Source organism: Mugil cephalus, chromosome 5, assembly GCF_022458985.1.
Source record: "Mugil cephalus isolate CIBA_MC_2020 chromosome 5, CIBA_Mcephalus_1.1, whole genome shotgun sequence".
Lineage (NCBI taxonomy): Eukaryota > Metazoa > Chordata > Actinopteri > Mugiliformes > Mugilidae > Mugil > Mugil cephalus.
Genome location: NC_061774.1, coordinates 27,178,681 through 27,195,905, shown reverse-complemented (window position 1 = coordinate 27,195,905; position 17,225 = coordinate 27,178,681). Strand labels below are relative to the sequence as shown.

The window sequence follows — 17,225 nt, the reverse complement described above, 5'->3', positions numbered from 1 at the left end:
AAGGAAGTGTTAGTGTCGTCTCATATCGTCACCACTGGCTGATGCTGTTTAATTCCTCCAAACTTTTAGGTCCAGTTCACCTGATAAAATGACGTCTTTGCTCATTTTTTCTCTGGTTTTCATGTTGAAAGTCACACACAGCTGCACCGAAGCCGCACACACTCCAACAGTAACGTCTTTCTCTGGTTCCTAACAGCCTGAGTCTTGGCCTGTGTTGCAGGAGGATGAGACGGGCGAGGGGCGCTTCAGCTTCCCCGGCTACGGGATGGGCCCCGCCTGCCTGCAGGCCAAGGACGGCATGGCCATCAAGGGCAACAACAACAACGCCCCGGCCTCGGCGGCGCCCGAGAAGAGCATCGAGGAGATGAAGAAGCTGTTCATCAGCCGGGCCAAGCGCATCGACACGGTGTCCCGCGTGGCCTTCCCGCTCGTCTTCCTCATTTTTAACATTTTCTACTGGATCATTTACAAGATCATCCGCAGCGAGGACGTCCACAAGCAGTAGTGGAGACGAAGAGGAGGACGAGGAGGAGGAGGAGGAGGAGGACAGCGCCAAGAGGAGGATGCAGAGAAACGAAAAAAGAGAGAGAAGATATCGTTGCCCCCTTTTTTTTCCAGCCGTGCCTCCTGTCCTCGTCCTCCTCCTTCACCCTCTTCCTCTCGACGTCGGTGAGAAGTTGCTTTTTGCAGCAGTCGGACTAGAAATCGTTTGAAATATATTTACGCTTTATTTTCCCCTTAATTTCTTCTTCTTCTTCTTCTTCTTCTCCCCCCGCCCCGAGTCCCACTTCCTGTTCCCGCGTCCTCACACCTCCCGAATAACCCGGACCAGTGCAATAGCAATGCAGTAAAATGCATGATATATGAATGTGGCAATATATTAAAAGAAAAAGATGAGAGAGACGAGAGACGAGAGAAGTGGAACTTTCTGCAGGGCGCTCCCCGACAGACTGTGCGTGGGGCGGGGGGACGACGACGACAGAAACTCGTAAAGGATCTTATGTTTGATTTTAGTTCGTTATCTTTTGTGTGTGAAGACGGATAAAGATATAATTCTACGTGAGGAAGTGATGTGGGGACGGGGTGGGGGATGTGCGCGATGCATACAGCAGTGTAATATACTCATACGTGTGTCATAATCGGAAAAAAGAAAATATATGAACTTTATTTCCAACGGTGGCGGAGAAAAAAATAAACCGGAAGGAAGGAAGGAATGAAGGAAAGGAAGGAAGGAGGAAGGAGGATCGGTGCTTCCATTGAATACAGATGCAAGGATCTTGCGTTCTATATATATAGATTTGCTTCAAAACGTGTATTGCAAGCACTCGTCAACGCTTTCCCCCCCACGACAAAAACCTCGAACTGCAGAGACACTTGAGGTCGAGTCAATCAACAAAAAAAAAAAAAAAAAAAGATGAATAAAATAAGAAAAAAGAAAACGCTGGACATGCAGCGTTGAAGACGAATTATGTCATTTATCTGTGGTCCGTGTTCCTCTGACTGTCTCTCATTTGTCTCACGTTGCTTTTTGAACTTTGATTTTTGTGCCAAACTGAAGCTCCGTCCTTTTTCTCGCGGAGGGACGACTGACCCGTGTCTTCTGGCCGCTGAGTTCACCGGGACTGAAACATGTTTACATCTGAACACAGTGCTTCCTTTCACCTCAATGTGACGCCCGCCGCCTCCAGCTGTTACACGACACCTCAACGAACTGTTTTCATTCACCAACACCACAGAGCTACGTAACCACCCGCACGCCGCGCAGGACTCACTCAGCCGTGGGCCACGATGGACGGGGTTCGATCTTTCTGCAGAAAGTTTGATGGTTTTTCACAGATTAACATTCGTTTTATCTTTGCTATGCAACGGTCAGTATATGCAAATATGAGTTTTACTTCCTCTTAGCTGCTTCATCTCACGTTTCCTGTTTCTGTTTCGACCAAACTAAAATTTGTGCTTTTTGGTGATAATGTGAGACGTCTGTACGAACAAATGTTTGAGACTGAGTCAATCGGACGTTAGAAAGAAAAGTGCAGAAGAAAGTTTACGTAGTTGTGATCAAAATATCCCAAAGTATTTCTTTGTTTTGTGTTTTCATCGAGGTCAAAATGTGCGAAGAGTGAGAAAAATGGGAGAAAGTTTTAGCGTGAACAAATCACATTTAAAGGTTTATTGTTGTACTTTGAGAGTAAGACGAGTTAGCCTAGCCTAGCCTAACCTAGCCTAGCATTATTTGACCAAGAACAACTATTTGTTGATTTTACATTTGGGTTTGTGCACTGATTGAACACGTGATAAGATGTAAGTTTGTGAAGTTAGTCCAGTTGTTGGTCGGCAGGTATATTTTTGAGTCTTTATGCTAAGCTAGGCTAATGGCCAACCCAACTACAACTCAAAAAAAAGAAGAACGTGAACAACCAAGGTTTTCTAAATGATCAGTGTGTAAAGTACCTGTGGAGTTTGGTGAGTTTGGTGAGTTTGTCGAGTTCGATGAGCGTGGTTGTGTAGCCGTACATCATCTGGTCCAACTTGGTTTTATAGCAAAACCAAAGATTTTTCTTTTGTGTGTTTGCCGTAGCTGTCATTGCCTTTTTGCTGCTTTTAACATTCGTTCTCAGAGATGTGTAGAGGATGTAACATCAGATCATCTTTCCATTCAGTAGCTCATCACACATGGCAGCATTGATTTGGTGGGAACAAATATTCTAATATATACAACATATTTTGATATGCATTTAGCCTCCACACAACATTTAACCTATTTTATCCCTTTAGACCTGCGAGACTTTTTGCCTTTTTATCTCCGAGCAGAGACTTTCGTTTTAAACCTGGTGGCACAGAAGAGATCGGTCTTAACGCGCGTCAACATCTGCGTAAATGAGATTTGTTTTTATTCCAGCGTAAATTCAGCTTTAGTCGGTTTAGTTTCTGTCAGAGTATGTTAGACTGAATCTGAAGGGCTATGCTACACACATATTCTTCTACTCACATTTCTACACGTTTTGACTTTAAAGTGGAAGTGCCATGAAAATAACACGCTTCATTCCAAAAAAACAAAAAAAAAACTATGCATTTCATTCATCAGCTCATTCCCAGGTCACAGTCGTGTGAGGCCATGATCACTGAGGACGCTTTGTTAGCTTACGGCAGATGCATGTTTAGGACACGTCAAAAAATTAAAAAAAAAATCAGCAGAAAGTAAATTTAACTCACATTACGATTCACCAAAAGTTCCATCATTATCCCTCGTATGATGCTGAGTAGGTGGCTAATGTGCTAATTTAGTAGCTGATACATCTGCATCAACACAAACTACACATTAAAACCTGCAGATATCAAGGATTAAATATCTGAATTTCAGTGCATTACATTGTGTATTTGCTAGCAAAAGGTATCATAAATATAATAGATAAAATTCATTTTGGCTCTTTGCACCAAACATCCCTAACATTTGGTTTTTCTATTGGCTAATGTTTTAGCTGCGTGGTGTAGTGAGCTAATCTAGATTTGCATAAAGTAGGTAGCTAACACTAATTTCGCAGCTTTAGGTGAAGCAGATTTGCAAAAAAAACATATTAGCATCCAGCCCGACGACACCATAAAACGTCTTAGTATTGTACAAAGGAAATCTGTCTCCAAAATCATTTACTTATCTGCCTCATCTACGCGTCACGTTGTTGAAGCGTCAGCTCCAGTTTTGAGATCTGTCAAATTTGGTGCGTTACAGTGTGTGAGTATGAGTAGAAAGTAGCATAAATATATAAAACATTTCGTCTTTTCTCATTTTTCATTGCTCATATTTCTTGGTTGGATCATTTCACATTCTTCCTTAGTCGTCTTCCTTCCATGCTAACGTTACAAACAGCCTCCACCCACTGAAAAACCCAAAGACACTAATAATAATCCTGCTACATCATGTAGCTTAGCCCTTTTTTTTTCTTTTTGCTAGGCCCGTGTATTTTGTTGGTGCCCAACAACTTAAGAAGCAGGAAGAAGAAGCAGCACAACAGAATCGGCACATAAAAAAAAAAAAGCAGAGCATAGCAGACACGGTAATTAGCTTAATTAGCTTAGCTCGCTTCATAGCGTCTGGTGTTGCGCTTCCACGTAGCATTTATTTATTGTGCCAAAACCAGCATACGTAGCTCAAATGCTAAAATTAGCTTTAGAAAATAAATGTATCCCCCTAAAAATACTGATTTAATAAATGTGCAGGATCATTATTTACTGAAAAAGAGACACTGAAGGATGTTTTTGGTTTAAAATGGACGAATCACTGATGAAGCAGTTAAGACCCAAACTTTTAAACTACATAAGCTAACGGGAGTTTGGGATCTCGGTGCCAAATGAAAGGTCGCACTCTGAGACATGAATGTGGACTGCAGCTGTAAATGAGAAACAGTTCCTCCTCTCTGATCGTGGCCTGAACCAGAACCAGAACCAGAACCAGAACTCTGCCGGCTCGGTCCAGTTAGGAGGACTTCGCTTTGCTCCTGTGCCATAAAACCCTGCAGCTGTGAAATACGCCGGTCTACAGCAGACCTCCATTCTCCACAACACTACATATCTTCTCGTGCCATATGGGGTTGAATATGCAACAAAAAAAATATTATATATATATATATAAAATAAAAATAAATTAAAAAAACGAGGAGCTACAAGCATATCGGGCATTTATTCAACCTCCATCTCATGGTTCATGGCCCTGTTTGCTCAGGCGTGGGTGTTTGTGTGTATCATAGTCATATTAGAGCTTCGTCATAGGCCGCACATCATCGTATTAATCATTGTGATACTGTATTGGGGGGGGGGGGGGTTTAGGGTGGGGGGGTGAGACAGACGCTGGGTTTATAATCGACGTGACTGAACAACGAAAACGAGGGTTTTCTGGGGAGTTTCTAAATCCTTCGGTTCTGAAATGGTTCTTAAAAGTAGCATGAGTTTGTTTTGTCGATGATTAATGATTCTACTGGTTTTAAGGGAGGGGGCGGGGCCGGGGGGCGGGGGCGGGGCCGGGGGGGTTGGTTTGATCCTCTTGTATTTTATTGTATGTATTGTACAATCCGAAGCCCCGAGGGGGGAGAGGGACAAATACAGTGACTCCTGAACTGCTGTGAACTAAAGGAAACATTGTTCTTCTTATTATTACAATTATTATTATTATTATTATTATTATTATGGTTATTACGGATAATTTATTTATTTTTTTGCACAAGTTGGAATGGCCTTAATTTTGCTTTACTTGCTTACTATTGTGTATTGGCACAAAGTGCACCTGTTTAATTTGCGACGCTCATTACGGCGCTTATAATCTGAGAGTGCACATCGAAGCAGGATGAAAACATTAAAAAATAATAATAATGATAAATAAAAAAAAAAAAAAAGAAAAGTTCAGCAAATCCTTTTTATTTTTCATTAATCTGAGAAACAATATTTTGCATGAATATAAATACAATGGCAGATATTTTGGCTTGTACAAAAAAAAATGTGAAGCAATTTGAAGAGAAAAAAAAGAATGTACCATTTCTGCTGTATCTGTATATATCTAAATATTTATTGAAATATGTCATACTACTAATTCTATTAACGATTAAAGGTTTTCTGAACAAAAATCTCTTTACCTGTTTTTGAACATTGTCAAGGTTGTTGGAGTTGGATCTTCTGCTTTCTGTTACTCAACTCAAGGATCTGTGTAATCATTGAAGAAAAACTATTAAAAATTGCAAAGAAATCGTGGCTGCAGGGTTTTTATTGTCTGGTTTCCTGTGGACGGACGTTTGTGACGGTTCCTTCTGTCTTTTTTCAATAGCTATGATTAATAGTTGTGTAAATGCATGTGTAATTTTTGCTAATTTCCTTTAAAACTCAACATTTTTCATGACATTAATGACTTTCTTGCTTAATTTTTATTTCTTATTCTTAGTGTAAAATCTGCAATCTGGTGATTGGTTAACACTGCGCTTTGCTCCACCAGTAACTAAGAAACATTAGATAATATACGTCGTTTGTTGTTAATTGTTTGTTTTTTAATTAGCCATTCAGTGGTTGCCAATGGAAACTGTCAATCATAATCTTTTATCGCATCAAATAAACCTAAAACTTCTCAGATGCATTATGACAAAAAGTATTTTATTTAATTTGACCTAAGCCCCGCCCACTAACACGGAGGAGGTGGAGCTTACCTGTAATAATTACCTGTAACGGCCTGTAATGTGGCCTCCAGCCGCCAGGGGGCGCTCCACATTCTTTGGCTTCAGTTTAGAGGAGTAATCATGTGGTAAATAACAACTCTTTGAATACTTGGGCAAAACTATTACGGTGATTTATTTTTATTATTACTTAATTATAGAATTATTCATGTTTGTGAAAATTAAATCTGAATAAAATTGGCCAAATTGAGTCTATTTTCACAAATTTGGCTGCGCTGAACAGTTCAAACTCTCCTGCTTCATGCAGTGAAAGGAAGTGAAATAGTTCTTGCAGAAAATCACATGTTTAGCAGCAGGTGGAGACATTAAAGTCTGTATCGGGGTTAACATGAGCCTGGATCCGTGTGTTTTCATTCTCTGCTGTTATTACTGGATGAGCATAAACCAAATTAAAGAAAACTCGTTCATGCTCTTAAGATCTATTAAGTCAGGAACCTGGGATTTAGTGATTCTTCCTGAAATGACTGGACTCAAATCTTCATTCTGATTTAAGTGAGAGTTCAGCTAATTATAATAAAAATAATCTCCTGGTAACTATGACGACCACAGGTGTCAAACATACGGGTCTAATCTGACCTGTGCTGCGATGAATTAAGAAGTTAACTGCAAGTTTTAATAAATCTAACGACTATTTCTTGAGTTCAGGTTTAGTGAAAGTTGTGGAAATAACTGAGAAATATCACTATATGGAAACTGCATCTTTTTACTTAAAGAAACTGGTTGTTAATAAAATGTTTTGTCATAATGTCAACAAAGGGAAACATTTAGCGTTGTCATTATTTATAAGTTAATAAAAGGTAAATGTTTTACTGCTTCAGTCTCCTTAAGATCAAATCAGACTGAACTAATATGAGTAAATGTAAATATAAGTTTCATTTAACCTCAATCAGAAGATGAACTGAGGTTGAATCCAGAAACGATGGAGACGTCTTCTTCTTCTGTTCTATTTTCATTCATATAAACATATCTAATTGTTTTATTTAGTGTCGACGTATAAAACTGATCAGATCTTTACCTGAACACTTTAAATGTGACGTGTTGAACCAGCTGCAGTGAAGCATCAGACATTTATTTTTTTTAAAACAGTATCACTTTTAATTTAGTTCTCTCATCGGCAGGTGAGCTCAGTTCAAACATGATGACAAATGAAGTGCATCGGTCGCTTAACAGGTTGATAAAGGATTTTTTTTGATACATGCTCCATTCAGACGCGTCTGTGAATCCACATAGTACAAGCCAACATTATTACTCAAATAAAAACTACAGTTCAGCTCTTGACCTGATAGAATTAAAAAGATAAGACAGATCCATCGCTAGGTACAACGGTGGCAGCAATACACAGGATTGCCCAAGCAGTAAAGTACACGTTCCTTTAAGAAACAGGGAGAGAGAACGCGAAAAAAAAACCGAACCTCTGGGTTTTTTAATCCCCAATTCAAGTAGTAGTTACCCCTTTTTTCTCATGTGTTTGCGTGTTTTGTTTTTTGTTTCTTAATAAATTCAAGTTCAGCATGAAAAAACTAAACAAAAAAAAAAAATAAATAACGTGTGACATTAGTCCAGATAATACATGTGTTGGTGAAGGACGAAGAGAACAGGAGGAAGGTAAAGGTGAACGAGAGTGATGTCCTGGAATAACGGAAAAGCAGCAGGTGAGAAAGAAGAAGAATGAGTCTGGGGGAGGAGGGAGGAGGGGGGAGGAGGGGGAAGGAGGGGGGAGGCAGCCATCTTCATGAGAGACACATGTCGAGGACGATGGCGCTTGAATTCAGCAGGAGCTGGCGTGACGTGATGGTGAAAAGCTCTCGACCAAACCTGCGTCAGTTACAGAAACGAATCCCTAATAAATACTTGAACTTTTAGGAGAAACGAGGAGGAAACGAGTCAGAATTCAGCAACGCGGCAGAACGTGACTTCGGTTATTTAATTCCTGCTGATTTTGTCTCCTGGGTGCAGAGTAAAAAAACAAAACCAAAAAAAAAAAAAAAAGAAAAAGAAAGAAAAGGGATTTTTCTTTGAAAATTTTGCTCTGTCCAATCAGTTCCTGCGGCAGGAGATTAAACCACTCAAGTAAATCCAAACAGTAAATCTAACTCGGGTTTGGAGGCGGCGCCTTCACTGGCGCGGGGCCGAGTAGCGGCCCTCGCTGGGCCCGGCGCCCCGTCCGGAGCCGAAGCTGGGTTTCTGTGACATGCCTCCGCGGGTGGGGGGGCCGCGGGGGCCTCCTCCGCCTCCTCCTCCGCCGCCGCCTCCTATTCTCTCCCGGGGGCCTCCGGGACCCCCGGGACCCCGGGGCCTCACGTCGCGCCTGTCGCCCTCCCGGGCCGACCGGGTCTTCTTCTCCTCCACGTTCAGACGGACGTCGCCTCTGAACTTGATGGGCTGAGGGAGGAGGAGGGAGGAGGGAGGAGGAGGGAGGAGGAGCGTTAGCATCACACAGAACGAGCTTCTGGTTTCAAACAGCTGATTTCTGAGGCTCTTACCCGGTTGCTGAGGATCTTCTGTACGGGCTCAGAGTCGTCAAACACGACGAAGCCGAAGTTGGGAAGCTTCCCTCCGCTGTTGATCCTGAGCTCCAGGACTGTACCGTACTCTGCAGGAAGGGAGGCAGGAAAAAAACTCATCTTAAAACCCGTTTATCTGGTTTTATCTGTCCTGCTCGTCTGTAAACGCTCTGGAACTAACTTACGTTCAAAGAATTCTTTGAGCTCCGTCTTGTCCACGTCATGAGGGACGTTGCCCACAAAGAGCTGGTGGGCGTCCGGGTACCTGACGGCCCTGCGACCCTCAGACTCGCCCTGCTCGCCCTCCCGCACTGAAGCAAAACACATTCAACCAGTTAGTTCAGGTTTATGAAGAGATAAATGTTCCTACACAGACTCCTCAGTAAAAAAATAAATATGTTCCAGAAGATTAAAGCTGGATAATGTAGCTCATATAAATAAGTTAAGACCAAACCAGATAAATTCAGTGCATGTTTTTTTTTATTATAGCTGATCATGAATCTATGAATCTATGTATCGACTCTGTTTTCACACAAACACCTTAAAAAACAGATCGATCCGTTTATTTATTTATTTAAATTCATAATTTTAGAAACAGTGGTTTGAGTCTTAGAAACATGAACATTGTTCGTACTTGGTAGAGACGCTGGGTTTGACGAGTATCTGACGCATGAAGCAGCGTTTTCTCTCTGCATCTCAGGAAACGTGTATTTTTAACAACCATCCAGAGGATTTTATGACTCGAGCTCTTTTCAAACCGAGATCAGGTGAAGTGGGAAAGTCGATTCTTTAAGATCTAATGTTCACCTCGTGTTTTAAAGTTCAGGCCTGTTCTCGCCTCCAGAACAAACGCTGTGTGTTTACCCTCGGAGCTACATTCATACTTGATGCCGGTTCTGATCGGTACCTGGTCTGGGTCCTCTGTGGGCCGGGGGGGGACCTCCAGGCCTCTGTTCTCTCGGCCTCTGGTCTCTCTGTGGCCTCTGTGCTGCTGTCTGAGTCTCTGACTTCACCTCCACTCTGGGCTGCAGGAGGAGAAACAGAAAGAAGAGAATAAGTCAGATCAGGTTTTCATGACATAACTTGAGGCAAAAACAAAAAGAACAAACTGCAGCTTTTATCATGGTCATGAGAGGAGGCGCCTGCAGGTTTGTGTCCTGATCTGCTTCCTTCTGCAAAGCTTTTTTAGTTTCACTGAACTTTTAACTTTACGGTGACGACTCTATAAACTCACGGGTGCTGTGGGGGCGACTTTGACGACGTGTGGGGGGATTCCTGAGACGGGGACGGCGCCGCTGGGGGGGAGGTTCTTACTGGTGACCGAGGCCCAGGAGAACGGCTGTGGAGGAGAGAGGGTGGAGGTCAGAGCTCAGGTTCCTCGTTCACGCCGCTGAGCGTCTCGTAAATATTCTAACGTACCCTGTTTTCCTCTGGGGCGGCGGGGGCGGGTTCAGCGGGGGCTGAGGCGGGTTCTGTGGGGGGGGCGGCGGCCGCGGGGCTTTTCTCTGTCTGGTCGTCGGTCGTCTGTGCGTCCGTCTGCGTCTCCAGCAGCGACTCTGACTTCAGCTCCACCACAGACGCCTCGGCCTCTTTCTCAGGCTCCGGCTCCGGACTCACAGCGACTTCATCGTCGTCACCGGGAACCGTCGGCTCCGAGCTGCAGAGGAACAGAAACGTCACTGATGAGGTTTGAGGTTTTAATTCACTTTAGAAAGTTTAGTCTAATGAAAAATCAATATATAAAAGAGGCCGATGTAAAAATAAAAGTCTATGGTTTTGGTTTTGGTTTCGTTTCGTTTTTTCGTTTCTGCAGGATGTTGAACAATGGACGAGTTACAACATATTTATTTAAATCCAGGCTTGAACCTTCACAGGTAAATATGAGCAACAAGCTGAAACATCCTGGAGGGTGGGAGGCTTCTCTCACTACGTCTCTGCTCCATTTAAACTGAAGGAAAGTGGAAAATGATTTGAGGAAGTAAAAGACAAAAACATAAACCTACGTGTTTCACCTCGTGTCTTCAGGTGAAGGAGACAGTGAAACAGTAAATAGTTGTGCAGCACTGGGACATGAACCATGTTCTTTTCAGCCTCTGGGGGCGAAGGTGAATGTGCAGTGTCACAAATTCTGCCTCCAGCTCGTTAAATTAAAGCCTTTCACTCTTTGTCTGGACCTGGATTTGTTTTTATGTGTTTGTCTGCGTGATTTTTCCATTTTCCTTCAGTTCCCTCCAGTGCAGCGATGGTTTGAGAGACACCAGTAGTTAGTCAGTATCACTCCAGTCATTTTTCTTTAACACTTTTTAAATGTAATTAACTGCACATAGTTTAGAATCACGACTACTAAAACACTGTTGCTGCTCTTTAGCAGATATGAATCTTCTCCATCACCATTAATAGATTCTCATATATATTAACAGTCTTTACCACGTGCACTGATATTACTTGTTGATTTTGTTGTTACACTCTGAAAACTCGAACGTCCCCTCAGGGGATGAATAAAGTATTGTTCTGTCTCTTCTTCTAGAAAACTTTTAGAGACGAGTCCTCACATATTCTCACAATCCTAAAAGCTGAAATCTCATCTATCTCCAAGTCTTTTGTCTTTGTTGTTCATGAAAAGCTACACGTACCAGGGCGTCGGGTCGTAGAAGGGAGCAGACTCTTCTGTGGCGACGTCAGGGGAAGGAACTCTCTCCTCCAGCTCCTCCACCTCATCCTCAGACTCTGGAAACAAAACCACACTCACAACCGTTAACATTCAAAAACAGACTCAAAACACGTCTAATTTAATAAATGAGTTCATTTCCAGCCAGTTAAACGTTCTCTCACCTTCTGGAGGCTCAGAGTCAGAGTCACCGAACACCTCGTCTTGGTAACGAAACACGTCGTTGTGGACGTAGAATTTGTTTGCAACGGTGCCCTGAAGAAAAAGAAATAAAAAGAGAGAAATGTTAAACACCGAGTCTGAATTAAACCCAGCGTTGAAGGTGTTGCACCGTTTCACCAACCTCAGGGGCCAGAACGAAGGTCTGCATGAACTTCCTCATGGGCTGCATGTTGTTGGACAGTTCACCCATCACCTGCACCACGACGCCCTCGTTCAGGGTCGCGTGAGCGTCCACGTGTCTGATCTTTGTGTGACAGTCCCGGAAACTCAGAGCCATCACCCTCTTATGGATCTCCTGCAAACCAGAAGGTTCAATTAAAGTTTAAACCCAGACATGAGACTGGATCCTAAATGAACCGATCTGATCTTCAGCAGGTCCCAAATCTAAACTTAAACCAAAACATGCTAATACATCTTCAGTCTGATACTACGACAGTTTTGTCGAGTTCCTTCGTTACTAAATCAAAAGTCTACACAAATGTTTAAAGGTTTGACTCTACAGGGAAGTGGTTTTGGTTTGTGATGTTTGCAGTGAGGATACATTATTCGTCTTTATAGCAGATCTTATTTAAGACAAACTGATTTCATGTGTAAAAGACAGATTTACAGACTCGAATGTGAACCTGCATCAGAATAACTACATAAATAACGTTCTAAAGTTCTTATTTACATTTCTTAAGGGAAATAATCCAGGACCTGAGTTCATAAATAAAACTCGTTGAATCCTTTCAGCTCTTTTCTCTGTGTTTGTGTGTGAGAGTTAAATGTGACGATGCCTCTTGGTTTAAACATTTTTTTCTAAACGCTGCCTCTGAGTGACGTCCACTTACAGACTGTCCATAAACGGCCTCGGCTGGTTTTCCGTTGCTGTCCAGGCCTCCGTGCACGTAGGACGAGTTCTTTCCATAAAACCTGAGCACAACAGAGCACACAGCTGATTTTAATTCTGTTTTTAATCATAATTTACGTATGTGAGACCCACTGACACATGACTGTCGGTCGTACCTGTGCAGGTAGTCGGGGGCCTGGTTCAGGAGTGTGTAATACTGTCGGACAAACTCTCGCCCGACCAGCTGGGCACTTGGCTTCTCCATCACCATTTCTTTGGTCAACTGGAAATCTCTGCAGGAAAAGAGGAAGCAATGAGCTCAGTGGTGAGAGAAACTAAACAAAAAACTAGTGAAGACAATCAAGATTATACGACTAAATCTTATAACAAGGAAACTGTTGATATTCTAATTATAAATTTGCTGTTGACATTTAAAGAATGGTATTAAATTAATAATAATTTGTCCTTCAAGAGAAAACTTTTCCATAGTTCAGATAAGTGGTACGACATTCATTTTGCTGCAGTAAATCTTCTCTTCATGAACGTTGATATTAAATTAAAATATTCAAATATTAACTGACTTCTGATGGAGAATTTACTGCACTCGTGTACCTAATGAACTGGCGCTGGACTGGATGTGTAACTTGGGGAGACTTGTGAACATAATGTGAAACCTGCAGTGGGTTATAGGACACTAAAGCATCAGCTACAGACGAGGGCCTGTTGATTTGGTCTTTGTTGCCTTGGTCTAAACATTGTTCGTGAAACCAAACAGCTACTGTTTCTTTATTTTTTTTTATTCCCAAACACGTTAGATTTTAATCTTGCGTTGACAAATCTCCAGACCACATCATATAACAGTTGTGGGTGTAAATCCAGCTTGATAAACAAACCGTCTGCTTTCACAACAGCACACGATTTCTGACTCACTTCTAATTAGTTTGAAAGCCGAGGGCATGAAGCTCGATCAACAGGGACGGGGACGATTCTGCCAAGAATTTACTGCATTGACATCAGAGGAAAATTACCCTGGATGTTTGTTCTCACATAAGGTGAACACAAACCTTTACAGACAACCAGACCTCTCTGTGACAGCAGTGATTTGTCTAATACATAATACAGAAGTCGGCTGCATTTCAATTGATTCAGGACTTGTCATGGTTTTTGTGATGTTATATCACGGTTTTCTGTCATATAGGTGCAGATCTGTGCATCCCAAACAATTGTACACATGTATCTGTGGCTCCTTTTCTAAGAAACACATTGAAAACATACAGGTTTCTACTAAAAGCTGAGACATGCTTCAACAGACCCACATTCTTGTAAATTTTCTCTGCGTAAATGCTGCTTACGTTCTTGTCACAGAAGAGCGGTCGGTCCTGCCAAACTTGAAATATTGCACAATTTCAAGAAAATTTCAAGTCTCTGCCGGTCAACTTTTAATGGAAAACTGTGTCTCTACTTGGAAGGGATATAAAAAAAATAAAAAAAAATGTCTACCACATCTGTTCAAAGTGAATGTGGGAAAATTAACTGGAAACTCTTTCTGATATAAACCTGGAGAAAAAAACAAAGTATGTGTGACCCCCTGGGGCAGAAAATGAAAGATGCACAAACAGCGGGCATCCAACATCCAGGGGGAAACAAGTGCTCTTCTATAATGGACTGTCTCCCACACCTGTGCACACAACTTAGAGCCATCTGTTGTCCTGGCACACACTTGAGCAACCAAACCAGCAAACATTAACTGGGCCGTCGGGCTACGAGGCTAATCGCGCTGAGGTGCAGCAACCGAACCCGATGAGCTAAACGTGCTTTCACTTAAATAATAAATTTACAATTACAATACAAAGGCTAAAAGGCTGAGAAAGCAGCATGTGCGGGTGGAGGAACGTGCAAGCATGGGGTGCAGACAAAGGCCACGCCGTGCCCGGTGCCATTAGCCGGCCTGCTCGTCGCCCGTCATGGCGGCCACGGCGAGTCGGTGGGGCCGCAAGGAGGTGCAGCCCCACCGGCCCCATATTCCACATATAACCCCCTGGCTCTAATGGCAACTCTGACTGGCCCTCTAGCAAGAGCTAAACCGCGACAGCTGGGTGAGTACACGGCCCCCAAAAGTAGGGGAGCACAGGCTAAAGCCCCCCCTCCTCCCCTCCCAAACACGTGTCCCAGGCTGGTCCTCGGCCACACTTTGAGGCCAAAGTAGCCGGAGTAGCTTGTTCGAAAGGAGTGCAAATACCTCTAAACCTGCCACGGAAGTGTGTTTAATAAATAAAATAAGGAGGAAATCCCAAAAAGAAGGATTCTAAGATGGACAGGAAGGGAGGGAGTCACGACTGAATGGGGGAGCTAAGAAGGGAGCTACACACGGGCCGCGGCTACATCCTGGAGGCAAAGCGAAACCAAGCTGTCATGGCGGCGGCTACATCCCGCCACTTAAACATATTAATAACTCCTACATCGCACAAAGGCAATTTTAGATACTTAGACGTGTTTCAAATTGTGTTTTCTTTCAACCGAATAGGCGAGAAAAAAAATATATAACAAAGAAAAACGGAAACGAGCTACTGGGCTCAAATGTTGCTAACGGCAACCAGCTACATACCGGGACGTAGACGGAGCCTGGAAGAGCGACCCAGATTATCAAAATGACGGCAGTTAGGAAAAAAAAATAAAGAAACATTTTAACGTAAACTATGTATTTTACAAAAGATGGCAAATACTTACCAGTGGGTTCAATTATCAATAAAAAAATAATAAATGTTGCGTGAGAACCGAGTGATTTCTTCCGAATCACCTTAACGGCTGCTGCCAGAACACTAGCAACGTGCAGGAGGCTCGGTTACCGGTTTACTTACGCTCCGCCCCCTCTCAGGGAAATTTCCAGCCAATCGCTTGCCTCGACCCGTTCTGACAGCCAATCACGAAGCTTTGTGGTCAAGCGTCATGGCTCTCGGTACGGCCAATCAGAGGACGCCAATGGACGGCGGTGCGTTTGTTTCACTCGCAGGCGTCCGCCGGTTTATTATTAGCAAGGCGCAGTGCAGTGGATTTAAGTCCCCGCTTGGTGGCGACAAGAAGTTGTGGGAGTTTGTTTCAAGCGATTGATTGGATGAGTCATCGGGTTATACCGGAAATGGTTTGATGGGATAAAAGGAATCTCACACAGCAGATTATCGTTGTTCATGTCTGTAAAGATTTTTGGGAAAATATATTATTTGACTTCCATAATAATCCCAAGGCAGGATGAAAATGTTATTTCCAAATAAACTTGCCAAATATATGCCAAATAAGTTCAACAAAAAAAAACTAACTGTTTGCTTGTTCATGTTGAACAATACTTTATTTTCAACTAACGAAGAGACTATGACGGCAAATAATACATGTAACTAACTTAATGTGAATGTTTGACGCAATGTAACCCTGGCTTGTTTGTTTTTATATATTTTATGTTGTTATTGTTCTTTTTGCATGACTGTTCTTTGTATACTTTATTTTTCAAATAATGAAAAAAGGAATCTCACTTACATTGTGAATTTACTGTATGCAGTTTACCTTCTCATAATTATATCCACATTTCCTATTCACTGTTTCAACCAGCAAGCAAATATTATTTTATTTAAAGCCATATCGATGTCCTATTTAGAAAAAAAATAATTAAATAAAACAAAACAAACAACAACAAAACAACAACAACAACAAACAACAAATAATAATAATGATAATAATAATAATGCCTGAATGTTTTTGAATCTCAAGCACTTTTATTTTGTCATTGGTTATTTGCTGTTTTTGCGATATTATGTCAATAAAAAAGTGGGGTAGAAGAAGAAAGGGGAGGATGAAAAGAAGAAAGTGTGGAAGAGGAATAGAAATAAATAGAAGAGAGGACAAATTAGAGAAGGAGGACGTGGAGGAGGAGGAGGGTGGAAAGATGGAGGACCAAGAAGAGGATGTAAGAGAAGAATGACACAGGAGGAGGAGAGGAGGTAGAGAAAGGAGAGGAAGGAGGAGGAGACAAAAAGAAGGTGGAGGAGGAGGAAGAAGAAGATAGAGAAGAAGGAGGGAAGAGAGAGACAGAGGTAGAGGAGAAGAGATGAAGAAGGTGGAGGAGGAGGAAGAAAGAAATGATGAAGAGGAGAAGGACAAAGAAGGAGGAGATTAAGAAGAAACAGAAAGGAGTAGATGAGGAGTTCTTATGTTTACGTCTGATGTCTGGAAACATTCTCTATGTTGTGTCCATTGACTCTAAAATACCCTCAAGTCTTCAAGTCTCTGTGGGACACTTGTCCAACTGAGACGTGTCCCGGCTGCAGCAGAGATAAACGTCTCCTCCTCCTCCTCCTCCTCCCTCGGCCTCAGAGCGAAGGAGGAGGAGGAGGAGTCTGGATGACCGGGTGGGGATGGTAACAGGGTGCTCCGTCTCTCCCTCGTCTCTCCCTCGTCTCTCCCTCGTCTCTCCCTCGTCTCTCCCTCTGGTGTCTCCCGAGGGACCGTGGACAGTTTGGACAGAGGAAACGTAAACAGACCAGAGCAGGACGAGAGTTTACGGCCTCGTTTCAAACACATTCGTCTTCGGCTGCAACTCATTAAATATGTGTTTATATAAATGAAAGAAAATATGTGTTTATATTAAAAAACAAACAAACAACATGTGTTTTTATTAAACTCGTGTTCATGTTCAAAGTATTCACAACATTCAGGATCGTCCAAAAGGTTTTAAGTGAAACTTTATCTGTCACTGCTCAAAATTAATAAAAATAAATAAAATACACATCTGGTAAAGTCTGACA

The 17,225-nt window shown here is 42.3% G+C and overlaps 2 protein-coding genes across 5 annotated transcripts in view; one reads left to right on the top strand and one right to left on the bottom strand.

Moving 5' to 3' along the window:
• Positions 1 to 5,736, top strand: part of glra1 (glycine receptor, alpha 1) — a 129,230-nt gene extending 123,494 nt beyond the window's left edge. For all 4 annotated transcript variants that reach the window (XM_047584658.1, XM_047584659.1, XM_047584657.1 and 1 more), the window contains one exon: positions 221 to 5,736. In XM_047584658.1, the coding sequence (XP_047440614.1) occupies positions 221 to 505 (285 nt within the window). In that variant the 3' untranslated portion in view covers positions 506 to 5,736. The remainder of the gene's footprint in view (positions 1 to 220) is intronic.
• A 1,544-nt stretch (positions 5,737 to 7,280) lies between these two features.
• Positions 7,281 to 15,318, bottom strand: g3bp1 (GTPase activating protein (SH3 domain) binding protein 1). The gene is made up of 12 exons (XM_047584654.1): positions 15,160 to 15,318; positions 12,609 to 12,725; positions 12,434 to 12,515; positions 11,725 to 11,898; positions 11,546 to 11,636; positions 11,347 to 11,440; positions 10,133 to 10,370; positions 9,948 to 10,052; positions 9,621 to 9,738; positions 8,899 to 9,024; positions 8,693 to 8,802; positions 7,281 to 8,591 (listed from the first exon to the last, which is right to left on the bottom strand). Exons 2-12 carry the CDS (start codon positions 12,701 to 12,703, stop codon positions 8,325 to 8,327), a joined length of 1,500 nt encoding a protein of 499 aa, XP_047440610.1. The 5' UTR covers positions 12,704 to 12,725; positions 15,160 to 15,318; the 3' UTR covers positions 7,281 to 8,324.
• Between the last annotated feature and the right edge of the window lie 1,907 nt (positions 15,319 to 17,225).

Coding starts and splice junctions, on each gene's coding strand:
- g3bp1 (XM_047584654.1), bottom strand. CDS start 12,703: ATGGTGATGGAGAAGCCAAGTGCCCAGCTGGTCGGGCGAGAGTTTGTC. Junction 11,637..11,724: donor CCTTCGTTCTGGCCCCTGAG/GTTGGTGAAACG, acceptor CTTTTTCTTCAG/GGCACCGTTGCAAACAAATT. Junction 10,053..10,132: donor CCGCCCCAGAGGAAAACAGG/GTACGTTAGAAT, acceptor TCTCCTCCACAG/CCGTTCTCCTGGGCCTCGGT.